Source organism: Pan paniscus, chromosome 9 (genome assembly GCF_029289425.2).
Source record: "Pan paniscus chromosome 9, NHGRI_mPanPan1-v2.0_pri, whole genome shotgun sequence".
Lineage (NCBI taxonomy): Eukaryota > Metazoa > Chordata > Mammalia > Primates > Hominidae > Pan > Pan paniscus.
Genome location: NC_073258.2, coordinates 65128724 through 65153036, shown reverse-complemented (window position 1 = coordinate 65153036; position 24313 = coordinate 65128724). Strand labels below are relative to the sequence as shown.

The 24313-nt window shown below is 59.6% G+C and overlaps 2 protein-coding genes across 18 annotated transcripts in view; one reads left to right on the top strand and one right to left on the bottom strand.

Moving 5' to 3' along the window:
* The first annotated feature begins 8874 nt into the window (after window positions 1-8874).
* On the top strand, window positions 8875-14797 carry RCOR2 (REST corepressor 2). 3 transcript variants are annotated; one of them, XM_003828543.6, is made up of 12 exons: window positions 8875-9695; window positions 10414-10470; window positions 10767-10847; window positions 11071-11123; window positions 11209-11370; window positions 11484-11608; window positions 11695-11764; window positions 11856-12071; window positions 13080-13157; window positions 13291-13348; window positions 13488-13717; window positions 13848-14797. In XM_003828543.6, exons 1-12 carry the CDS (start codon window positions 9569-9571, stop codon window positions 14160-14162), a joined length of 1572 nt encoding a protein of 523 aa, XP_003828591.1. In that variant the 5' UTR covers window positions 8875-9568; the 3' UTR covers window positions 14163-14797. The 3 variants fall into 3 exon arrangements, with proteins under 3 accessions (XP_003828591.1, XP_034788742.1, XP_034788743.1); XM_034932852.3 differs by having other exon boundaries at window positions 9093-9695; window positions 13488-13770; window positions 13848-13985; XM_034932851.3 differs by lacking the exon at window positions 13488-13717.
* Window positions 14798-15002: 205 nt separating this feature from the next.
* The window catches only part of MARK2 (microtubule affinity regulating kinase 2), a 72027-nt gene continuing 62716 nt past the window's right edge, over window positions 15003-24313 (bottom strand). Inside the window, exons 12-19 of one of the 15 annotated variants that reach the window (XM_003828541.6) lie at window positions 23719-23851; window positions 23267-23448; window positions 22891-22988; window positions 21901-22062; window positions 21002-21259; window positions 19929-19955; window positions 17720-17764; window positions 15003-17147 (exon numbers count right to left, since the gene is read on the bottom strand). In XM_003828541.6, coding sequence (XP_003828589.1) covers window positions 16787-17147; window positions 17720-17764; window positions 19929-19955; window positions 21002-21259; window positions 21901-22062; window positions 22891-22988; window positions 23267-23448; window positions 23719-23851 — 1266 coding nt within the window. In that variant the 3' untranslated portion in view covers window positions 15003-16786. The remainder of the gene's footprint in view (window positions 17148-17719; window positions 17765-19928; window positions 19956-21001; window positions 21260-21900; window positions 22063-22890; window positions 22989-23266; window positions 23449-23718; window positions 23852-24313) is intronic. The other 14 variants (XM_034932844.3, XM_034932849.3, XM_034932847.3 and 11 more) reach the window with 14 other exon arrangements.

The following is a 24313-nucleotide window of genomic DNA, read 5'->3' as shown; positions in this document are numbered from 1 at the left end:
AGGGAGGAGAATTGCTTGAACCTGGGAGGTGGAGGTTGCAGTGAGCCAAGATTGGGCCATTGCACTCCAGCCTGGGCGACAAGAGCAAAAGTGCATCTCAAAAATAAAAATAAAAGGTCCAGAGGTTCAGTGACTTCAAGTGAGGTTGGTTGGGTGACTTTTTCTCCTCCACCTCCAGGTTCAGGTGATTCTCATGCCTCAGACTCCCATCTTTTTTTTTTTTTTGAGACAGGCTCTCACCCTGTCACCCAGGCTGGAGTGCAGTGGCACACTCATGGCTCCTGGGTTCAAGCGATCCTCCCACCTCAGCCTCCCTAGTAGCTGGGACCACAGGCACGTGCCACCACACCTGGCTAATTTTTTTTTTTTTTGTAGAGGCAGGGGTCTTGTCATGTTGCCCAAGGTGGTCACGAACTCCTAGTTTCAAGCGATTCACCCACCTCTGCCTCCCAAAGTTCTCGGATTACAGTGTGAGCCACTGCACCTGGCCTTGGGTGGCTTTTTCCATCTCCTCGTGGTATTCTCCATAGTGTTGGCTTTCCCCGAAGATCAAAGATGGCAGCCAACACTCCTGTGCTCAGCTTCCTGGTCTTTGTCTTACATTTACAACATGCTGATTGGATCAGCTTTGGTTTCTAGTTCATTTCTGAAGCATTCATGGTATCCAGGGCCTTGGGAAAGGCTGGCATTGGCATGGGATCAACGCCATAGCACCACATGGATCCCCAAACAAAAAAGGGGAAGGGGGATGGATGTCAGGGGACCAGATTTTGAAGGAGATAAGTCATGCTAAGGAGCTTGATCTTAATCCAAGGATAATGAGAAGCAGAGGATTGACTTGATCAGATTGGGTTTTAGAAAGATCACCCTGGAGGCTGGGCGCAGTGGCTCACACCTGTAATCCCAGTAGTTTGGGAGGCTGAGGCAGGTGGATCGCCTGAGGTCAGGAGTTTGGGACCAGCCTGGCCAACACGGTGAAACCGCGGCTCTACTAAAAATACAAAACAATTAGCTGGGCGTGGTGGCGGGCACCTGTAATCCCAGCTACTCGGGAGGCTGAGGCAGGAGAATCGCTTGAACCCAGGAGGTGGAGGTTGCAGTGAGCGGAGATCGCGCCATTGCACTCCAGCCTGGGCAACAAGAGCAAAACTCCATCTCAAAAAAAAAAAAAAAAAAATCACCTTGGCTGGGCATGGTAGCATGTGCCTGTAATCACGGTGACTCAGGAGGCTGAGACAGGAGGGCAGCTTCAGTCCAGGAGTCCAAGACCAGCTTGGGCCTTATAGGGAGACTGTATCTCAAAAAATAAAAAAGAAAGATCACCCTGGCTGTCGAATAAAGAACAGATTAGAGGAAGTCAAGAGAGGAGGCAGAGAGTCCAGTGGGGGGACTCTTTCAGGAATAGGATGAAGGCCAGGAGGGGCAGTGGGAGAGGGGACTTCACAAGAGTTGGAGACTGATGGATCAGGAAGTAAAGGAGAGGGAAGAGTGGAGGGCCACTCCCAGGTTTCTACTTTGGATCCCAATGGGGAGAGAGATAAAGGGTCTGTAATCCCAGAAATTTGGGAAGCCTAGGTAGGCAGATCACTTCAGGTCAGGATTATGAGACCAGCCTGGCCAGCATGGTGAAACCCCGTCTCTACTAAAAATACAAAAAAATTGTCAGGTATGGTGGTGCATGCCTGTAATCCCAGCTACTCAGGAGACTGAGGCAGGAGAATTGCTTTAACCTGGGAGGTGGACATTGCAGTGAGCCAAGATCATGCCACCAGACTCCAGCCTGGGCAACAGAGTGAGACTCCTTCTCAAAAAATAAAATAAAATAGACCGGGCATGGTGGCTCACGCCTGTAATCCCAGGACTTTGGGAGGCCGAAGTGGGCAGATCACCAGAGGTTGGGAGTTTGAGACCAGCCTGACTAACATGGAGAAACCCTGTCTCTACTAAAAATACAAAATTAGCCGGGCGTGGTAGCACATGCCTGTAATCCCAGCTACTCGGGAGGCTGAGGCAGGAGAATCGCTTGAACCCAGGAGGCGGAGGTTGTGGTGAGCCAAGATCGTGCCATTGCACTCCAGCCTGGGCAACAAGAGTGAAACTCCGCCTCAATGAATAAATAAAATAAAAGGAAGAGGGATAGGGAAGGGGCAGGCTGGGCACATGGTGGTGAAGATTGGTGAAGATTCAGAGATGGTTTTGGACAGGCCTGGGGGACAGCAAGTGATGCTGAGTCCAGAAGGCAATTGGTAGGATATAGGGTTCACAGCCTGGGGTCAGGGGTCTGGGCTGGGGAAGGAGGGGGCTATCCACAGCCCATGGTTTGATATATCTCAGCCAGGGGAATTGAGGGAGTGGATGGAGCCCAGAGGACCCACATAAAGGGTTTGAAGTCCAGCCAGGAAGGGAGCCAGGGAGGAGCTCACATCCTGGAGCTAGAGGTGGCCCTGTCTGTCCAGTCCTGCCCAGAGATGAAGTGAGAACATACCCGCTAAATGTCCTTTGGGTTTAGAGATAACAAAGTCACTGGTGACCTTGGAGGAACGGTTTCTGTGGAGTAGTGGAGTTGGGGAGTGAGTGGGAGGTGAGGACAGGGATGGAGGGGTGTGAACATCTCTTTAAGAAGCACTTTTTTTTTTTTTTTTTTAAGGCAGCAATACTGCTAGCTGAAAGGGGCAACTAAGGTGAACATGGGATGAAGGGAGGGGTGGGAGTGGGGTACAGGAGGTGCAGGGGTGTGTGTGTGTTTAGGATGAATGGACTTAAGCAGGTTCATGTGATGAGCGGGGAAGACAAACATGAGTAAGGAGAGGAAAATGAAAATCAAGGTGCTCAGGATTGGGGTGTGTGTGTGTGGTGGGGCTGGCACTGAGGGTGATGCAAAGCCTGGGAGTGAGGTTGGCCTTGAAGGGGGAAGGTCCATCTATGCTACAGGGAGGGGAAGGAGCAGACAAAGGCCATGAAGGGGTTCCTCCCAGATGGCCTCACTTCCCTCTGGAAGTGGGAGGCAAGGTCCTATGCTAAGAGCCATATGGTGGCTGGAGTGGTGGAGGGGGACTGTGGGGAGAGCAGGAAGGGTACTCACTGCTCAGCCAGAAGCCCTGGATGTGCCCTGGCAGAGCAGAGCACCCAGCAGCCCTGAGGGAAGGGCTGGGCATGGGGCATGCAGATGGGTGAGCCAGGCCAGGGTTTGCAGGGTGGGTGGAGCATCCTGGGCCACCAGGTGAGGCTCAGAGAATGGTGAGCCACCTGTTTGGCTGGATCATACATGGGCTAGAAACCCCTTGAGTACTGGGCTGTGAGACCTTTGCCTGGAAGGCAATAGGGAACCGTGGAAGGCTGAGAAGGAATGGGATATAATCGAAGCTATATTTAAAAATTTGTATTCAGTGGCCTGGCGCGGTGGCTCACACTTGTAATCCCAACACTTTGGGAGCCAAGGCAGGTGAATTGCTTGAGATCAGGAGTTCCAGACCCGCCTGGCCAAAATGGCAAAACCCCGTCTCTACCAAAAACACAAAAATGAGCCAGGCGTGGTGGCGCATGTCTGTAATCCCCACTACTCGAGAGGCTGAGGCAAAAGAATCGCTTAAACCTGGGAGGCAGAGGTTGCAGTGAGCCGAGCTCATACCACTGCATTTCAGCCTGGGCAACAGAGCAAGAGTTGGTCTAGAAAAAAAAAAATTTGTATTATGTGTGTATAGTGTATAATTAGAGTGATTAGAGAGGTCAGACTGAAGGCTGAAGTTCCAGATACCTATCTGGAACTGCTGACATGTCTAAAGGGAGTATCTTAGTCCATTTTGTGTTGCTGTAACAGAATACCTGAGACTGGGTAGTTTACAAACAAAAAAGTTTATTTGGCTCACAGTTTGGGAGGCTGGGAAGTCCAAGAGCATGGTGCTGGAATCTGGTGAGGACCTTCTTGCTGCATCCTCACATGGCAGCAGGAACTCAAATGCAGGGTGGGATTAGGGGTCCAAACTCATCTTTTATCTAGAACCCACTCCCTCAATAACTAACCCACTCTTGAGATAATGGCATTAATCCATTCCTGAGGGCACTGCCTCATGCCCAAAGGTCCCACCTCTCAACACTGTTGTAGTAGGGATTAAGTTTCCAACACATGGACTTTGTGGGAAATGTTCAACCCATAGTTGAGAAGATGTGAAGTGTCCAATGTCATGGAGCAGCTTCTTGCTCCAGAGGTCAGACCCAGGAGCTCAAGGTGGGGCTGGCCCGGAACTGGTCCACTGGGCATGGGCTGCCTCATGGAGCAGTGAGCCATGGGCAGAGGGGGCCCTGCTGGGGGTGCTCAAGAGGGGAGCATGGCTTCAGATGAAAACCAGCATTGATGTTGTTACTCCATTCCATGTGAGATGTCCTTGGATCCTCCTAACAGTCAATGAGGTCAGGATCATCTTGCCCTTTTAGAGATGAAGGACTGAGGCTCAGAGAAGCCAAGTAATTCACCTAAGGCCACGTAGCAAGCAAGAAGCGGAGCCAGGACTCAACCTAAGTCTGAGCTCCTGCCACTTCTCTAGGGACCTCTGGTCCACCTGACTGCACTGGAGGGTGATGGGTGGTTCTGGGGCAGGCCTTGCTGGGGGTGGATTTAAGGCTCAATGACTCCAATGGCCCAGGGGGACCATGATCCAGGCACTTCCCCAGGAACATGGCGCCAGGCTCAGCCTCTCTGGGAGGACATTTGTTCCCAGACTGAGGTGGGACCCCCTTGGTCCATGCGGTCACCGCCAGAGGGCGCAGCTGTTGTCCAGGTGAGGGCAAGGGGAGGCCCCCCACCCCCAATCCCAGTTTCCGGAGAAACCAAGCAGGCTCCCCCTCATGGAGTCTGGGAGCTCCTGTCACCTCTCATCTCAATCTGAGGTCTTGCTGACCCTTCCCCAGGGATGTCAGATTTGCTCAGGGAATCAGATTTCCTCCACGTGGGTGTCTGAAGCCTGGAGTCTCCTTGCTGACCCCGCGCCTGGTCTGCTGCATCCTCCCCCAAGGGCCACTCCCAGATGTGCCTGTCTTGCCTCCCTCTGCTCCCTCCTTGCACGGCCACCGTGCCGGGGTGGTGCCAAGCGCCAGATTGCCACCTCTGTCACCTCTTTCAGCTTCTTCACAACCCTGGGTGGGGGGTGAGGTGGGGTGGGGGAAGGAGTGCCGGCTAGGCCAGGGGGGTCACCGACAGGGCCCAGAAAAGGGGAGGGCAGCACCCTGGGCCACACAGCCTGCCCAGGGCCCCAGCGGGCGGCAGGGGAGGGAGGAACCGAATTCCTGTCTGGGCAGGACTGAGAGGGTGGGGGCCCCAGAGGGAGCTGCCGTGGTCCTTCCACTCTAGCCCACCTCCTCCATTTCCCCAGGGTCACCTCCCGCCAGGCCCCCAGTCGATGGAAGCACCTCCCCCCAGCCCCCTAATTGCTCAGCCAGGTTTTGGCTCGGATCCCACCACACTCCCTCCCCAACCCCGGGGCCCTCCCGCTGCCTCCCTCCCTCCCCAAGTTTAGCCCCTTGGCTGTGGCCACTGATGGCCTGGCCAGGGTCCCAGGCAACACACCACAGCGGCCAGGCTCGCTGGGCCGGAGCTCGGGACAGTCCCAGTCTGTCTGGCAGTGCTGGCGGGCTTGGGATTGGCTGGAGCTGCCCCCGCCTGCGGGAGGAGGGAGCGGCAAGGGGAGGCCGGATGGCTTGCCCAAGGTCACCCTCCTTTTCCCTCCCAGCATCCCTGTTCAACCTTTGTCCCCTCGGCCTCACCTTGAGGAAGGAGGAAGCAAGAAACCCAGCAGGCAGAGCGCAGAGAAGCCCGGTGAAGGCAAAGGGCTTCCGACACTTATTCATTCAGCAAACACTGAGTGCCTACTGTATGCCAGGCCCCGAAAGCACAGCAGCAAACAGAGCCCCTGCCCTCATGGGGACACAACCCAGCCAGAGACAGGCAAGGAAACCACCACAGGCATCATATAGACTTGTGTCTCTGAGCTGTGTGTGGCAAGGGCGCTGAGTGGGACTCGGCCTGGCTAGGGCCGGCTTCCCTGGGGACTGGAGGGGTGAGGAGCCTTTTCTGGCCCAGGCAAGGGATGCAGCTTCTGGCGGAGGCCTGTGTAGGGGCTGTGCAAGACCTCAGTTTCCTCATCTGGAACACCGTAGGAAATAAATGTGCCCTGATCACACTTGCTTCCAGGCGGCCTGCGTCCTGGCCTGCAGCCCTCGAAAAGAAGGCGCTGTCGCTTCCAGTGGAAGGGTGAGCCCGAGCTCATCGGCGAAAATGGCGGGGAGGGCATTCCCGGGAGCCCTCCGGCTCGCGCCAAGCTCGGAGGTAGCTCGGGGAGGTGAGGGCCCCGGGTTCTCGGCCGCGCTGCCCAGCTTCCTTGGCCCCTTCCGCTGCCTCAGGCTGCAGGAGAGGAGGGGCTGGTCCCCGGGCTGCCTCTCCTTCCCTCCCCTCCCACACCCCCATGTTCCTGGCCACGTGGCACCTCTGTGCCCCAGGCCTGGGGGAGGACGATTTCTGACCTGGGGACAAGTGGAGCCAGGGAAAGGTGGGTGGGATCTGGGATAACCGCGGAGCCCGGATCCGGTGGCGCAGCCCCGCCCCGCAGCCCCGGGGCGGCAGGGAGGGGGTGCTGTCTCTTTAAGAGCCTTCAGGCTGCTGGGAGCAGATGGCCAGGCCGGCCGGGGCCCCTTGTCCTTTGTGTGGCTTCGCACAAAAGAGGGGGCCAGCTGGGGAGGGGGCGGCTGTAGCAGGTGGGAGGGGTGGGGCCTTGCCCCTCCCCCTCCTAACCCTGCACCCTTGCCCCTCCATGAGGGGGTTCTTCACTAGGAATGCGCCTTCCCTCTGGACCCCGTGGCCCCCACAGTCGCCCCCAAACTCCTAGGACACACTTCCTGTGTCGTGGCCCATCTCCTAGGCAGAAGCCTCATTGCATCAGGGCCTAGGGACTCTCCCAACCCCCGCCCCAAGGAATAAACCTCCCCTCCCTGTCCCCACCTCCAGAGCAGAGTCTTCCTTTGGCCCAGAGTGCCTGGCTCTAGATAGAAATGAAGAGAATGAGGTTCTTAGGAGGCGGGGGAGAGGGATGCTGGGCCGGAGGGAATCCAGTGGCTGGGGATCCCTGCTAGAGAGACTGGGGGTACCTGGGGCAGCCCTGGAGTAGGGAGGCAAGAAATAAGCAGGATGCTGAGCCTGGGGGTGCAGGTTTGAGTCTGGAAAGGAGGCAAGGGGGATGGGGGACTCAACTGAGGCCCTGCCTAATAGGGGGCGGGGGCAAGATGGAAGACAGCACGGTAGGAGAGGCTGGTGTGCAGCAATGGTTGCCTGCCAGGCAGGAGGGGACAGAAATGAGAGCCTCTCCAAAGGGTGGAGGTGCTGGGGACAGGGATGGCGCCCTGCCACTCAGGAGGGGTCGGCCTGGGAAGACTCTCAGTCTTGAAGCAGACCTCCTTAGCTCAGACCAGCTCCTGGTCCATTCATTCTCCTTTGTCCAGACCTCCCCACCCTGGGGCTTGGTGCCCAATCCATGATTTAAGAGGAGGATAAAGGCCCCGTAGCCCTGGCCCGAGGTGTGGCGGGCAACGTGGCCGCTGGCTGGGTGGCCCCATGTGGCTCGACGGCGCAGCAGCCGGGTGGGGTCGAGCCTGGCTTTCCCTGGCTGTCCGCAGGAGTCCCCGGGAACAAGCGGCCCCAGCCGGGTCGTGGCCCGACCGCAAGACCCCGGCCACTCGGCCGCAGGCAGCGGGTGGGGGCAGGGATCCCTGGCTGGGCCCTAGGCTGCTTCTAAATTTAGGAATCTGATTACAGAGTGGACCAGGAAGGGAAGGGAGAGGAGGGCGCGAGTGCGGGCTCGGCTCAGTCTGGGCACAGCGGGGTGTGCCTGGGTGGAGGTGTGTCCAGGAGACTGGGGCTCCGGGTGGGAGGGGCGGCGGGCGGGGGCTTCAGCTTGTGTGCGCTGCAGCACGTGTCCCGGGCGGCGGGGACGGGCACGGGCGCAGCTCGCAGGCTCGGAGCCGCCGCCGGTGTGTGCGCTGGCTCTTTGTGTGCCTGGCAGGGTGGCTGGGTCTGGCTTTGAAAGTCTCTTGCCCACCCCCTCCCCCATCTCCGTCTGTGCCGCTCTACCCGCTTCCCTGTCTGTCACTCTGCCCGTGCTTGTCCGGGGGGAGGGGGATGCTGCTTCCAGCTGGGGTGACAGTGAACCCAGTGGGGAGGAGACCCAGCTCCTCTCTCCCCTGCAGCCCAGACCTTCCCCTACACCTCCCACTCCCCATCCCTCAGCCCTTGCTACCACTGTTTAGGGGTGCATACTGCAGCAGTTAAAGGGAATTGGGGCGACCCTTGGGGACCCACAGATCCACCAGAAGCCAGCCTCTGGCTGGGTAGCTCTTGGAGGAATTCATTCCTTGCCTGTCCAGCCTCCCATCCGTTCTGGCCCCCAAGGGCGCATGAGGGGGGTCCCCCCTGCGGAAGGGGGGCGGGGAGTTCCTTGGCAGGAAGGGAAATGGAAGGAAAAGCTGGGCTCCACCCGGGCGGGCGGGCAGGCGGCCCCAGGGCCCCCGGGGCAGGCGGCAGTAACCCGAGCCCACTGGTGTGTGGTGCTGGTGTGCGCGTGGGTGGGGCTGACCCCTGGCTACTCCTGGGGGGCAGTGGGGTCTCCCCCAGGGGCAAGTCTGGGAGCCCAGGGACGCGAGGGGAGCCCCCGCAGCGGGACGCGCGCCCCACCAGGGTCCTGATCCCACCCCCTGGAGGTCTGGCCCCGGCCCCCTGGCCCCGCCCCCCGGGCCCTCCCTCCCACCCCAGGGCCAGATGTTCAGCTGGCGGAGGCATCGGCTGGGGGAGGGGTGCTGAGGCCGCAGCCGGCACTACTTCCCTGCCAGCAGCTTCATTGTGTGCGCGAGGAGCGAGCGGCGGCGGAGAGCGGGCGAGCAAGCGGCAGCCCGAGCGCGGCGGGGAGAGCGAGCGCGCCGGGGAGGGTGCGAGGCGGCACCCGCGGCTGCGCTCCGCCCGCCTCCCGGCAACTCTGCCCAGCGCCGCGCGCCGTGCGCGCCGTCCCGCCGCCGCCGCCGGTGCCCCGGCCGGCTGCCGTCGCGGGCAGGGGTCTGCTTGGGACACGGGTCCCCGCCCGGGGACTGGGGCATCCCCGGCGCAGCCGAGAGGCGCAGAGCCCGGGGGGCGCAGATTGCGCTCCAGCGCCCAGCCGCTGAACGGCGTGGGCAGGTGGGCGGTGGGGTTCCAGGGCGCCCCGAGGACAGGGGGCCCCGACTTCAGGGGAACCCCAACCCTGAGGGGCGTACATAGTAATCGCGCCCCAGCCGCACCGGACCTTGCGCTCATCCCTTGCGTCCCCCACTTCTGCACAAACTTTTCTGACGCCCTGGCTCGTGGGGGTCGTGGAGAGCGCTGGGGCTGCCAGGTGGGCTCCCACCCCGCCGGACCCTAGCCACGCTGACCTCCTGCCTCTCCTAACCTCAGTGGCGACCTCTCCAGGCCGGGCCGGGCTCGGCACTCGGAGCGAGTGCGGCAACCACTGTCGCTCTCCGAAGGCTCCCGCGCCCCCCGGGGCAGCTGGGCGGGGTAATGCCCTCGGTGATGGAGAAGCCGAGCGCGGGCTCAGGGATCCTGTCCCGCAGCCGGGCCAAGACGGTGCCCAACGGCGGACAGCCCCACTCGGAGGATGACAGCAGCGAGGAGGAGCACTCGCACGGTGAGCCCGGTGGCCTAGGGTTAAAGGCGGGCCGGCCTGGGGGGAGCGGAGTGGGGCGGGAGGGGGAAGAGTTGCAGACCACGAGCCTGTTACACTGATGGCTCCTGCCTCTCCTGGATTGGAGCCCCTGCGTTGCTTCTCCCACAAACCCAGGCTGCCGGCACAGCCAATCTGGAACCTGGGCCCCTAGCTGCTGTGGAGGCGTCCTGCCGGCCCCTGCCCTGCCCTCACCCCCTCAGGGACCGAGGCATCCCTCCCTTGCATAGAGTGGGTCCCTCATACCTTGCCACCTTGCAGGGGACTGAGGTCTGGCTGGAGCAGGGACTGGAGAGACACCTCCACACAGAGCTGTGAGGCTCCTGTGGTGGGAAGGAGCCTTGGGTTCCTTGCAGGGCTGTGGTCCAGGTCTAGGGGCTGCCCTCCAACCCCGCTCCCCTCCCCCGGAACAAAGCACCCTGCTTGGCCTGGGCTCTAAAACTGTCCCCTTGTCCACCCTCCAGCCCCAATGGCCATGGCTGGACAGGGTCTTTTCCTCTTCCAGTCCCTTCTGTGGCTGCAGGTAACTGGGGGACAATGAGGGAAAAGTGAGCCTCCTGGAAGGTGGGGGCCCTGGGTGGTCAGGAAGGAGAACTCCAGGCCGGCCACCTCCCCCGCCCGCCACATCCTCCCTCCCGCCCGCCCTCCCTGGAGTCCTGACTGCCTCCCCCTGGCTCCACAGACAGTATGATCCGCGTTGGAACCAATTACCAGGCCGTAATTCCGGAGTGCAAGCCTGGTGAGCGGCAGGACAGGCTGTGAAGTGGGGTGGGGGTGGAGGCCCGGGGCTTGGCCTGCAGCCCCACCTGGGGCACCCTTGGCTGGCTCCCCTGGAAGGGCAGGCTGGCAGGGGTGGGTGGCCCCGCAGCATGGTTTGCTTTCCTGCCCTGCCTTCCTGTCTGGGTCTCTGCCCCTCCTTCCCTTCTGGGCCTCAACCTCCCTGGCTCCACTCCTCTGCTGCCCTCTGGCCATGGGTCTAGGCTTGTGCCACCAGGCTGATCTGAGTGTCTTCCCTCCTGCTCCTCGGCCTTTCAGAGAGCCCCGCACGCTACAGCAACAAGGAGCTGAAGGGGATGCTGGTGTGGTCACCCAACCACTGTGTGTCAGATGCCAAGCGTGAGTGGGGCACAGCCCTGGGAGGTGGGGGCTTGGGTTCAACCCAGCTCCAAGCTAGCTCTTCTCAGAAGGGGGCTGGAAGCTGAGGTGTTCGTGGGTCCAACCCTTGCCCTGGGGCTCGTGTTCAGGGACCTGGCCGTTGGGGGGTGGTCCCTTTCTGGACAGGCCTGGGTTAGGAGCTATAACCCCCTTCACCAAGACCCTGCCCCTGCTGCCCCTGCAGTTGACAAGTACATTGCGATGGCCAAGGAGAAGCATGGCTACAACATTGAGCAGGTGAGCCTTGGCCCCCAGGGACTTGGGAATGGGGTGGAACGGTGCTGGGGCAGCTAAGCCTGAGCTGCCCCTTGCCCCGGGCCAGGCGCTGGGCATGCTTCTGTGGCATAAGCACGATGTGGAGAAGTCGCTGGCCGACCTGGCCAACTTCACCCCATTCCCTGACGAGTGGACAGTAGAGGACAAGGTGCTGTTTGAACAGGCCTTTGGCTTCCACGGCAAATGTTTCCAGCGGATCCAGCAGATGGTAAAGCCCTTCCACCCCCACTCCCCGGCGCTCCTCTGCCCCTCCTTTCTGAAGAGCTTACCTGGGGCCCAGAGTCTTGAGTGGGCCCCAGCTTCTGGCGTTGCCTCCTCCAGCTGCCTGACAAGTTGATTCCCAGCCTGGTGAAATACTACTACTCTTGGAAGAAGACCCGCAGCCGAACTAGTGTGATGGACAGACAGGCCCGGCGGCTGGGGGGCCGCAAGGACAAAGAAGACAGGTGGGGGCAGGAGCAAGCACTGGGCATGGGGGTAGGTAGAGCTCCTGGCAGCTGCCTCATTCCCTCCCTGGCCCCTGTGTCAGCAGTGATGAGCTCGAAGAGGGTCGAGGAGGCGTGAGTGAGGGAGAGCCCGATCCTGGAGATCCCAAGAGAGAGGTGAGCTCCCAGAGCCTCTGGGCCCTGCCTGCCTGTCCTCTTGCCTCTCTCTGGCTCTGCACCACCTACCTGCCTCTCCTTTCACTGGCAGCCTCTACCCTCTCGGCCCCTGAATGCACGCCCAGGCCCTGGGAAAAAGGAGGTCCAGGTGTCTCAGTACCGCCACCATCCCTTGCGAACCCGGCGTCGCCCACCCAAGGGCATGTACCTGAGCCCTGAGGGCCTCACGGCAGTGTCAGGAAGCCCGGACCTTGCCAACCTCACGCTCCGAGGTCTTGACTCTCAGCTCATCTCCCTCAAGCGCCAGGTGGGGCCCTGGGAAATGAACGGGCTATGCAAAGGTGGCATTCGGCACCTGGGAACTGAAGTCTAGGGGGAGCTGAGGTGTAAGCGAGATGGTTCAGGGGCCGAGCCCCATCCTCTGGGACTCTGAGTAATGTGGTGTTCTTTTTGGGCCTTCTCTTAAAAACTGGTCTGCAGGCTGGGTGCGCTGGCTCACGCCTGTAATCCAGGCACTCCGGGGGACTGAGGCGGGCGGATCACTTGAGGTACACAGTTCAAGACCATCCTGGCCAACATAGTGAAACCTGTTTCTACTAAAAATACAAAAATTAGCTGGGCGTGGTGGCACACACCTGTAATCCCAGCTACTCGGGAGGCTGAGACAGGAGAATCGCTTGAACTTGGGAGGCGGAGGTTGCAGTGAGCTGAGATTGCACCACTGCACTCCAGCCTGGGCGACAGAGTGAGATTCCGTCTCAAAAAAAAAAAAAAAAAAAAATAGGCCGAGCACGGTGGCTCATACCTGTAATCCCAGCACTTTGGGAGGCCAAGGTGGGTGGATCACTTGAGGTCGGGAGTTCGAGACCAGCCTGACCAACATGGAGAAACCCTGTCTCTACTAAAAAAAAATACAAAATTAGCCAGGCGTGGTAGCAGGCGCTTGTAATCCCAGCTACTCGGGAGGCTGAGGCAGGAGAATCGCTTGAACCCGGGAGGCAGAGATTTTGGTGAGCTGAGATTGCGCCATTGCACTCCAACCTGGGTAACAAGAATAAAACTCCTTCCCCCCACCCCCCCCCCAAAAAAATATATATATATAAAATAAAAATATAAACTGGTCTGCAGAAAGGGGAGAACCCCAGCGGCTCCCCTACTGAGTAGTTGTTTAGGAGGAACAAGCCAGATGGTGGATGGCAGAAAGCTTTGCCGGGGCAGTGGTGCTGGTGTCTGTGCAGAAGTAGGGTCCTGTGAGGGGCATAGTGGCCTGCCTGAGATGGGAGTCTAATATTCCTCCACTTCCTGGCCTTCCCAGGTACAGAGCATGAAGCAGACGAACAGCAGCCTGCGCCAAGCCCTGGAGGGCGGTATTGATCCACTACGCCCCCCGGAGGTATGGCTGCTCTTTAAGTTAGGGTGCAAAGGGGGGTTTCTCTCCGGAGGCAGAGCAGAAAGAGTACTGCTTGGGGAGCAGGGCTGCCATTTGCATGGTTTTGAGTCTAAAGGATATGTTCCTTGCTTTCCAGGCCAACACCAAGTTCAACTCCCGCTGGACCACAGATGAGCAGCTTTTGGCTGTTCAAGGTGGGTTAAACTGGTGAGAAGAGAGGACCCCAGGAATCTATCTCCCCACCCTCCAAGGAGTGGGGGGGCAGAGGGGAAGGGTCAGGGAAGTAACTAGTTCTAAGGGGTATTGACGCTGCTGCCCTTTTGACCCTTGCAGCCATCCGTAGGTATGGCAAAGACTTTGGGGCTATTGCAGAGGTGATTGGGAACAAGACTCTGACCCAGGTGAAGACTTTCTTTGTGAGCTACCGGCGCCGCTTCAATCTGGAGGAGGTGCTGCAGGAATGGGAGGCTGAGCAGGATGGGGTCCCTGGAGCCCCAGTCCCCATGGAGGAGGCTAGGAGAGGGGCTCCATTGCCAGCCCCAGCCCTAGAGGAAGATGACGAGGTGAGAAGGGGGTGAGAGAAACCCCTCAGAGAGGAGAGGCGAGGCGAGGCGAGGTGAGGCGCCGCCTTGGTCCTTAGACTGGGCTGAGGGCGGGAAGAGCCTGGCTTCTCACTCTTTCCTCTCCCCTCAGGTCCAGATTACATCGGTCTCCACGTCCGTGCCCCGATCAGTGCCCCCTGCGCCACCACCCCCTCCACCGCCCACCTCGCTGTCCCAGCCACCCCCGCTGCTGAGGCCACCTTTGCCCACAGCTCCCACTCTGCTCCGACAGCCACCCCCACTGCAGCAGGGCCGCTTCCTCCAGCCCCGGCTGGCCCCCAACCAGCCCCCACCGCCTCTCATCCGCCCCGCTCTGGCTGCCCCCCGCCACAGCGCCCGCCCTGGCCCTCAGCCCCCACCCACCCTGATTGGAGCCCCTCTGGAGCCCCCAGCACCCTCACTCTGAGCCCTGATGTCCTCCACCAACCACGGGCTCCAGGACCCCTTTGCTGGCCATCCCCAGGCATCTCTGGTGTCACTGAGGACAGAAGGGATTAGGGCTCTGGCGGGGTCTTTGTAAGACCAGAGTTTCGGACAGCCCAGCCCCGCCCTTTGGGTTCTGCATGTGTTCCTGGCAGCTGGGCCTGTCTCCTGGGGCCATGGCCGGGCTCAGGGGCCTTTGAGCTGGCCTGAGGGCACTTTCGCTTCCTGGCCGGTACTGGAATGGCTGCGTCCTAGTCTGCTGGGGCTTGGCCTCTGGGTCCTGCCCTTTGTGTGTCCGGGGTAGTGACCTTAGCGTGGAGTGGGGAGAGGGCAGTTGGGTGTGCTGGCTGTTCTCATTCCTCTTTCCCTTCTTTTAGCAATAAGTCTGGGGTGAGGCGGGGAGGGAGGCTGCAGGGGGGGAGGTGGGCAGAGGGGCCTTACAGCAGCAGAGGCTGGAAGAGAAGCTCTGTCTTCAGGGGCCAGCTGGGAAATGCTAAGGAGCTGAGGGTGCCCACCAAGCCCACCTTCCAGAAACTTGGAGAAATGGGGGTTGGGAACTTATGCAGACATGGATTTATTTTTCAACATTTTTTAAAAATTAAAAAAAATAAAATCTAAGCTGAGTTTTCTTTCCCTTTTGGTGCAAGGGCCCTGGGCTTTGCTTCCTGTCTGTGCCCTGTGGGTAAGTGGGGAGCTGGGCCCACCCAGCACTGGCCCCAGACAGGAATCAAGTCTCTCCTGCAAGGCAGGCGGGCTAGGCCACATCTTGCCCACAGGGGACTGGGTCCCTGCCTGGCTGGGAGAAGAAACAGAAGGAGGCAGCTCAGATTCCAAACATTCTCTTTATTACGTGTTTGATCCAGAGGAGAAACTAAGTGCAGGGTTGGGGAGGAGGGGGCTAGACGGGGAGGGGCCACCTTGCCTGGGTGCCCCGGGCCCCTACCCCCTTTGGGAGCCAAGCCATGCCCTCCCGGCCCCCTCAGAGCACCCGGGCTGTTCCATAGGGCAGGAGGGGGGAAGGGAGGGAGGGGGAGCCCTTGGTCTGAGCCGCAGTAGGAGTGTGGGGCAGGAGGGCTGAGGTTGGCAAGGCCCCTTCCTAGGACGCAAGGGCTCGGCTTAATCGCTGAGCCTGGCCTGGGAGCGGGGGTGATGAAGAGGGGTGGAGTCATCATAAATCAAAAAAAAATAAAATAAAATAAAATAATAAAAAATAAAACCCATCACAAAAAAATGTACAACTCAGGTGAGGGTAGGGGCAGCCTCTGTGTAGGACTCCCACCCCCAATTTCTCAAGAACAGAAACAGCAGAGAAATAAATTAAGGGATGCAGTGGCCACCACCAGCCAAGCGCCCCAAACCGCCCACGCCCACACTGGCCACTGAGGGTAGCAAGCTGGGAGTCGCTTCGCCTATCTGTCCCCCACCCTGTGGAGGGCAGACGCTCCCGGCCCTGCTGCCTAACCCAGCCTTCTGCCAGGTGGCCCTGGGCAGTGTCTCCTGAGAGGAGGGGGCGACAGTGTCAGGAAGAAAAGGCAAGGCTGAGAGATGAGAGTGGTGAGGGAAGTCACTGCTATGGAGAGAGCTGGTGCCCAGATTAATGCCAATGAAGGGGAAGCCATGGGGAGAGGAAGGGTGAGGGGGCTGTGCTTTCAGACAAAGGCTCCCCCATCACAGAGTGCCCAGTGGCCCTGCTCTGGAGACCAACAGCCCAAGCGGCCCCCTGGGGACCGAGGAGCCAGTCTGCCCTCCAGTCCCCTCCCCTCTCCCAGCCCTGGGGTCAGCCCCTCCTTCTACCCGGGAGGGGTGGGAGAAGATGGCACAGACTTTGAGGGAACACACGTCCCCACAGCAGCTTGTGGAAGGAAATGCCCAGCTCTGGGGAGGAGGGGCAGAGGGTACAGTGTGGAGGGAGGCGGAGCCTTGTGCCGGCCCTCCAGCCTCAGCAGCCCCGGAGCAGACCCCAGCCCCACCCACTGCAGGGCTGCGCAGCACCCCCGCCCCCTGCCCCACCGCCCAGGCCTCCAGCCCAGGGGCCTGAGGTCAGGGGAAGGCCACCTCTGGTGGTTTGCTTGGAGGGGAAGGAGGGAGGAGAGGGGAGAAGCCCACAGTGGGCCTGGCGGAGGGCCTGACGGGAGCTCCACCACTCTTGCCTGAGAGTGTTCCAGCCCTGAGCCACCCTCCCGGGAAACCCCACAGATCCAGTCTCGACTGTCCCAATGGGGCAGGGAGGAAAGGTGGCCGCTGGGATTTTTTTTTTTCTTTTTTCTTTTTGGTAATAAAAAATTTCTTGGTTTAGGCGAAATACTCTGTGCAACCGCAGTACCGAGGGGGAGCCCTGCCCCCCCATCCACCCTCCCCTTCCTTTGCCTCCAGTAGGGGAGAGGAGAAGGGGGAATCTCTGGGCAGGGGTGAATGTGGGGGGCTGGAGAACAATCTCCCACCCCCCACAAACATGTAAGAGAAAACTGAGAAGGGCGAGGGAGGGGAGAAGTGCCAGCAGGGGAGACACACCAATCCATCGCTGCAGTCTCGCCCAGGTGGGGCGGCGCTGCGGCCGGCAGCCGGTCCAGCTGGCCCGCCCCCGCCGCCCCCGCTCCTGGCAGCCTGTTAAAGCTTCAGCTCGTTGGCTATTTTGGAGGCAATGTTTTTGAAGGCCATGGAGGTGCCCGATATCCGCTTAAATCGAACCCCGTTGAGAGAGAGCCGCGGCAGTTTGCACACCTCCATCTCCCACTGCACGAAGTCCTCGTGGCCCGGCGTGCCGTGCATGCACAGCAGCATGTACTTCTCATGCAGCTCGCTCTGGCAGCTGTTCGCGTCCAGCACCTTGCGGATCTCCCGCATCATCTCGTTGGGCTCCATGGAGCTCGTGGTCTTCATACTCCACGTGAAGCGGAGGGAGCGGGGCTTGGCCTCCCGAAATTCTTCCTTTTCTTTGTCGTTGCCGCCACTGCCCACCACGTGAGGTCTGTGGAGAGGGCAGAGGCGGGCGTCACGGGGGGGCTGAGGCACCCCACCCCAGGAGAGCCACCCTGGCAGACAGCCCCTGAGCCCAGAGAGGAGAGCGGGAGGGAGCAGGAGCAGCCAGGCGTGGCCCCTGGCCTGCGGGGGCGGAGGGTGGCAGTCCTCCAACCCCCATCTCTCAGGACAGCGAAGGGGAGGAGAAGCCAGCCTTGGGGTAGGAGGGGTGGGGTCAGGGAAGACACCAGTGCCCTCAATAGCACGAGCACAGACTCTCTCTCCAGAAAGAAGCCTCGGAGCACAGGGAGGTGGGATAGTCCAGGGGTAGGAATCTGTAGCCCCGACCACCCGACCCAGAACTCCGACTTCCAGAATGTACCAGACCTGAGGAGAAGGGCCCGTAACTCCTGCAATTGGGTTTGGGAAGGGGAAACTCTCTGAGGAAAGGGAGGCCCCAGAGGGTAGGGACAGGGCAGAACCACGGGAGGAAGAGCCAAGTGGCAGAAGGAAGAGAGGAGCAGGAGGCTGTGGCAAGCCCGGTGGCCCGGGCAGGGCCAGTGCTGGCTCCAGCCCTCTCACCTGAGCGTCTCCACTCGGTCTTTGCTTTCAGGTTCATTCAGGTTCCTCAAAAAACAGAGCGAGGGAGAGTTTAGTGCTGGGATCTCTCGCTCCTTCCGCCGCCACAGACCCAGATGAGAGTGGGTCTGGGGAGGTGCCACCAGTGGGTGGGCAGGACCCAAGCCCAGGGCCCTCTGCCCATCACCTGGCAAGCCAACAGGGCTCTGCAGCACCTCACACTGGCGGCTCAACCATTCCTTTCCAGCAGGGAGCCCAGCACATGGGGCTTGTCCCTCCCCACATTCCCAGATCTGTGCCGGGGATAAGGAGCCTCTGCTCTGGGGGAGGAGGGGGAGTGGCTGTGCACGCACTTCACTGAGCACACTGAGCACACGGCCTGGCACGAGGCTGCTCCCCCACAGCCAGGGCTCACGCGCTGTTCTGGGGGTTGCGGGTGTGAGTGCGTTTTTGGAGCCACACGCTAGGGTCTCAGGACTGCAGTCCTTTTGGAGGAAAGGGGCTGCAATGCTTTGGATCTCTGTAGGAGGAGGGGCCGTGGCTACGCAAGGGCCTCTGTCAGGAGACTCAAAGTGCCAAGGCCTGGGTCTGCATGGTAGGCACCTGGGGATGGCTTCCTGCTGCTGAGTGGAAAAGGCGGCCTCCTCCGACATTTCCCAACTCCCCTACCTGCTGGCCTGCCAGGCCATCTGCTCATACGCAGGGAGGATGAGGGTGGGGTGGGGCAGGGCAGGGCAGACACCTTGGTTGGGTGGGTGGGGAACAGGTCTGGCCCCGCTGAGCGGCTTCTCCAGCTCCTGGCTGGAAGATGGGTGTCTGGAGCTAGGAAACTGGGGATTGCAGAGGAGGAAGGATGTGAGAGGAAGGAGGAAGAGCAGCAGCACATAGAAATAAACAGGAAGACACAACCAACACAGGGGTGCACACAAGCGCACTGCGAGCAGGGAGCCCGGCTGTGCGAGGAAGGCACCCTCCCTGCTCTCTCCAGACCCCCTGTGGGGCAGCCCCCTGCTGGGGCCCCTTGAGGCAGCAGCCAGTCATGCAGTCAAGAGCTGGGTGGGAGGAGGAGGGGATAGGGAAAGCCTGAAGACCCTGTCTGGACGTTCCTCCATCAGCTGTGGCACCAATGTGCCTGCCAGGCATCCCAGTCCCAATGCAGGGCCTGAGCAGACAGCCTTGGGGAACAAGCACTCTTAACCTGGCCCTTGGTCTTCAGCTTGGTATTTGGTCCCTGAGGCCTGCAGAGAGGATGAGCATAAGGCCAGGGGTGAAAGAGCCAGGAAGGGGCCTGTGAAGGGAGACCCCTGAGTAAGGGTGCAGAGATCTCCTGTTGTTTTGCTACGGCTTGGGGTAGAATGGCCGTTGCCCTAGAATGTCCCAGCTCCCCGCACTTTGGAAGAGACAGGCCATATCTGGAGAAAACAGCCTAGAGGAGAAGAGGCTTGATTTATCCAGATGCTGCTGGTGGCAGGGGTGCTGGGGCAGGGGTGCGGGTGGGTGGGGCTAGTTCTGCAGGAGCTGCCAGGAGGGGGTGCTGTGCTCCATTTGTGAGACAAAAGCTCCTAAGGTCTGGGGGAATCAGACTGAAACCTTGGGGCCCCAGGGTCCCCGTAGTGTCTCCAAAGTCCTGCGATCCCATAGGCCACGGGGAAGAGGTCACATAGCTCTGAAGTTCAGGAAACCCAGGAGACAACAAACAAGATACCATCCCAGATGCACTTGTAACCCTGGAGCTTCCTCATAGCGCATGCACATGACAAGGGAAAGGGCAGGAAAGGATCCCAACACTTGTGACCAAAACCTGGGGTGAGAGGGAGTGGGGGTGGGGTGGGGTGGGTGAGAGGAGACAATCTTAAAGGGAGGCTTCCCTGAGACAGTCTCCCCTTACTTGAGGACAGGCGTAACTGTGGGCCCAAGGAAGGCCCTCATTTTTAAAGCCATTTGCCCTGAGTGGGCCAATGTGGCCTCTTAGCCCTGCCTGTTCGTACTGGGGGCATGGAGGGCAGGCCTTGTGCTGATGCCCAATCAGAGGCAGTCTTCATCCCTTTAAGATGGCAGAGAGAGGAGGGCCACACAGACTTGGTTAAGCAGATGGAGGAGAGTAAGAGCCAGAAAAGGGGAGTTAGTGATGGAGGCAGGACACAGGACACAGACACACAGACACACACACACACACACACACACACACACACAGAGCGGGCTCAACGCCTACCTTCTGGCAAACCTGAAAGACAGATTTCTAAAAAAACAAACAAAAAAAAAGACAAAATAAAAAAAGAAATAAAAAAAAAAACCAACAAGACGGTATGTGGATAAGCAGGTGGGGGAGGTGGCTTTACAGGTTCAAGGGTCATCCCATTTTCGGAAGAGCCGCTCAGCGAGACTAGAGTCCCAGGCTTTCAGACCTGCCCACACTCTCTGCAGGCCTCACACTTGCATTCTGGGGCTTGGATGGGGCAGTGGCTTTGGCTCCTCCAGCAGAGTGGAGTGAAACGTAGAGGAAGGGCAGGCGAGCCTGTTCTCTCAAAGCCCCTGCTGCTTCCCGAGCTGCTACTCCAAGGCAGGGAGAGGAATGGCAGGATGGGGATGCGGAGCATCCCAGGAGGCCAGCCAGTTGGCTGGATGCACTTCAAGCTGCACCTCTGTGGTGGCTGGGGGCTCAGGTGTGAGAAACCCCGTGAAGAGATCCCCACCCTGGGTCCAACACAGGAAACCTTTGGCACATCGGAGTTAGGTTAGGGAAGAGGCCACTGTAGGCCCTCGCCAGTGATTTCATTTATAGGTTTCACCCTAAAACCCCCGGGCGGAAGGGCATGGCTGCGCCTGCAGCCAGAAACAGAACCAACTAGTGGGAGAGGCAGTCAAAGGGGCAAGAGACCAGGACAAAATTTTCCTTGCTGGCCCCAGCCTGGCTCATGCCTCATGACTTTGCAGCTGCGTCACCAAATATAAGTTTCCATGGGAACCCAGGAGAGAAGGGGGGGCTTTTATTTTAGCATCTGAGTTCACACTCTCCTAGAGAGGAGGCGGCATCGGCCATCTGCTTGGGGCCAGAGAATGAGGGGTGCCTGTGAGGAGTTGGGGAGAGGCCTAAGAGGGGTGGGCCTGGGCACATAAGGTGTTGACAAAGACCTAATTTCTTGTGCTTCCTGAAGCCTCTTCTAACCCCAGGACCTAATACCGGTACAGAGTGTCCCAAACCCCAACCCCCAACCCCCAACCCACCCCGAGTAAAGCAGGAAGGCCTGGCCTGAGACTCTCTGCCACCCAAAGCTCCTTGCTTACCTGCGTACAAACTTGGAGGTGAACTTGCTGAAGATGCTCCCAGAGGCCCCCCGCCGGCCCTGGCTGTGGCCAGAGGGAGAGGCTGGGGTCACACCGTAGGGCAAATTCTGCTGGTCCCGCACCTGTCGGAGCTGCCCAGCATGGAAGGTGCTTCGGCTGGACACACCCCGGGGGAAATTAGTTCGGTCTGGGGCTCCACCACTGCTGCTGATGTTGTGGGCGGATGGGGAGGCAACAGGGACACGCTGGGGGGCTGTGCTGTGGGAAGAGAAGTGGGGTTGAGGGGGACGAATTAGGGTACAGGACAGCCATCATCACTGGGCACCTGGACACCCTGTGGTGGGGACAGGGAGGGGGATGCTAGGGCAGAGGCAGCCATCACGAGGACACAGAAGGAAGGGTGTGACTACTGAGGACAGTGGTGAGAAGGAAGTCTCGTGGAAGTGGAAGGAGATGGTTTGGGAAGGGAGGGAGGGAGGCAAGGAAGGACCCCTGTGGGGAGTGTGGTTTAGGCTGGAGACAGCGGGCTCCCTGGGAGCCGGGCAGACTGGACCCTCAAGGCGGCAATGGGGACCAACCCTTGAGGATTGAGTCCCTGTGATGCCGACTATCCCTGGGGTCCCTAAGGAAACCCTGGAAGGTTCAGAACAAAAAGGTTTCCCTTTGGAGCCTTAGGACAGCTTCCTGCATACCTGTTCTGAGAGGGAGAACTGGAAAAGAGGGGCATTAATGCTCTTTTTTGTTCCCTCCACTTCCTGGCCGCAGGGGACAGACCCATTTCTTGTGGCTAAGATGACAAGAACACAGCAGGACCCCCAAGTGGGAAGAAGAAATTGCTGGGGCAAGGGGGTAGGGTGGGCTGAGGGCAGCAGGTGCACCAGCTGCCCCAGCACACTTGCCTGGGCCGCGGCACCTCACAGTTACTCTCCGTGGGGGGCAGCCCAGAGGCCTTGTTGGGGTGCACGGAGGCCGACATGGATTTCTGGTGCTGGCGGGGCCGGGCCGCAGAGACTGCGGCAGAAGCAGAAGCCGTGGAGGCCCGGGACCCTGGCATGGTTAGGCTAGGAAACAAAAGCAGCGGAGAGGCCCGTGTTAGGGGTGAGTGAGGGCGGGAGGCCTGGATTAGGAAGCAAGGGCAGGGAAAGGGCCAGAGCTGGGGAGCTCTGGCAGGGTAGAGGTCAGGCCTGGGCAGCAGCGGGATGCAAGTCAGAACTGAGGAATGCGGGGTTGAGAAGTGGAGGTGAGTGAGGTCGGGAAGCAGCGAGGTGGGTCAGTGCCTGGGAAGAGGAAATCAGAAATGAAGGAGAGCAGACAAGGGGCCGCTGCCTCCAGGCTGCACTGGCCTCCTAAGAATTTTAAGAACAGGAGAGTTTCTTCTACAGAAAGAGTGGGGTGTTGCTGAGGGGAAACTTTCATAAACTCAGAAGAGATAGAGCCAGGAATGCAACACCAAGAAATGCGGCCGGTGAAGGCGGGGGAGCTCTGGTCTCATGGGGATGGCTGGAGTCGCCCTCTATGTGTACACCCCTCAAGGTGGGCATCTCTTGGTTCTGCCCTGAGCTGGGACCCCCAACACAAGGCCTTAGCTGCTCATGTCTAGAGGAGGGCAGCTGCCATGCCCTGGCCGTGGTCAAGAAGCGAGCATGTAGCTGAGATGGCCACGGTCAGCCCCACACTTGGCAAACTGCAAGTAGCAGTCAGAGGAAGATGGGGAGGAGGCAATGGCGTGGAATAGGGGAGGGGAAAGCTGGACTGGACACAGCCAGGATGGAACTCCAGGGAGCAGGGAGCAATGCGCTGGCAGGGACAGGAGACGGTGCTGCTGACAGACATCACCCTGTGAGACATGGCTCCTAGGGAGCGAGGCAGGCAGGGCCCGGGTCTCTCACCTGTCTTTGCCATTCTGGATGGAGGCCTGGCCGAGGCTGGCCCGCTCCAAAAGTGGGGAATTCCTGCTTCGATTTGTGCTGGTGGAGAGGACGCTGTTCTGTGGGGAATAAAGGGCAAGCGTTCTATCAGAAAGCCAAAGTGGTCTACAGCCAGGTTCTCCCCCCAGGTTCATGGAACAGGCTTCCTGTCCCTTCCACCTGAAGCAGACAGTGGTAGGTTAAGGAAAGGATTCTGCATTTACTCCTGGGAGCGAGGCTTCCTGCTATAAGCAGAAGTAGTAGCCAAAGGGAACAGAGTCTGAATTAAGAGAAGAGCTGCCTGGAGAGGGCAGGCCCCACCGCAGGAAGGAAGGAGAGGGCGGGGGGTGCGGCTCACCGTGGAGGGGGTTGGGGTGGTCTTCTTCCTCTCCAGACCGGGCAGGGGGCTGGCAGGCACCTTGGCTGTGCTGCTGGCTTTCCGCCCTGACTCCCGGTCCTCCTCAGGCCGCTTATTTTCTGCGTTGTTACTCTGAGTCTTCTTAGAGTAAGAATTAGAGGTGGGAATGGCAGGACCAGCTGCTGGGCCAGAGGGAGGATGGGAATGGGTAAGGCCAAGGGGTCCACTGAGCGCCAGCCCCACGCATGCTCATTTCCTACAGGGCTGGCCAACAACCCAGCAAGCTCCCATTCCACAGAGGCGAGGGAAGGGAAGTGGCTTGCCCATAGCCACACTACTAATAAGTGGCTGAACCAGGACTGAAACTTAGTTGTGTTACCCAAGTCCCCACAGAACCTGTAACCTCTCTGGAGAGGGGTGAGTCCCCACCTACAACTCCCAAAAGCATTTACCCTGGTCGCTGAAGCGCCGCTGCTTGGGATTGGCCGACACGCTGCGCTGTACCTTGTGGGATGGGGATGGGGCGCTGCTATTGGTCAGATCAGCTGAAGGCCGGGGTTTCAGGGTGATGGTGTCGCCTTCCAGCTGAAAGAAACAGAAAACAGCTTCAAGGGAGGGCAGAAGTCATGTGGAGATCCCTACGGATGGACACATTTACACATACCGCCCTCTCCCAACACTCAAACACCCCAGGATCATACCGGACATCCACTTGTAAGACCAATACATCCCCCCTGGAGGAGACCCTGGAGACACACATGCTCTGACACAGACACTGACAAACACAGTCTCAGAGAGGAATACATAAGCCCACACACCCAGAGACACAAACATCCGCAAGAACACATGTCCAGACTCAAGTCCAGTCCCCTCAACACAGAGCAATATGGGCCTATACCAAGTGTCACCAGGTGCCTCTTAAGGATCCCACCACCAGAGGGAGAGCAGGGCAGGGAGGCTGGGAGTTCATGTGGGGATACTCAGATGATGAACAAAACCCAAATGGGCAGAAGAACAATCACAAAGTCTCCAGATCCACAGACGGGA

Excerpts from the sequence above, each read along its gene's own strand:
- RCOR2 (XM_003828543.6), top strand. The coding sequence starts at position 9,569 with ATGCCCTCGGTGATGGAGAAGCCGAGCGCGGGCTCAGGGATCCTGTCC. Across the intron at positions 11,765-11,855 it reads CTGGAGATCCCAAGAGAGAG|CCTCTACCCTCTCGGCCCCT; the intron begins GTGAGCTCCCAG and ends TTTCACTGGCAG. Across the intron at positions 12,072-13,079 it reads TCATCTCCCTCAAGCGCCAG|GTACAGAGCATGAAGCAGAC; the intron begins GTGGGGCCCTGG and ends TGGCCTTCCCAG.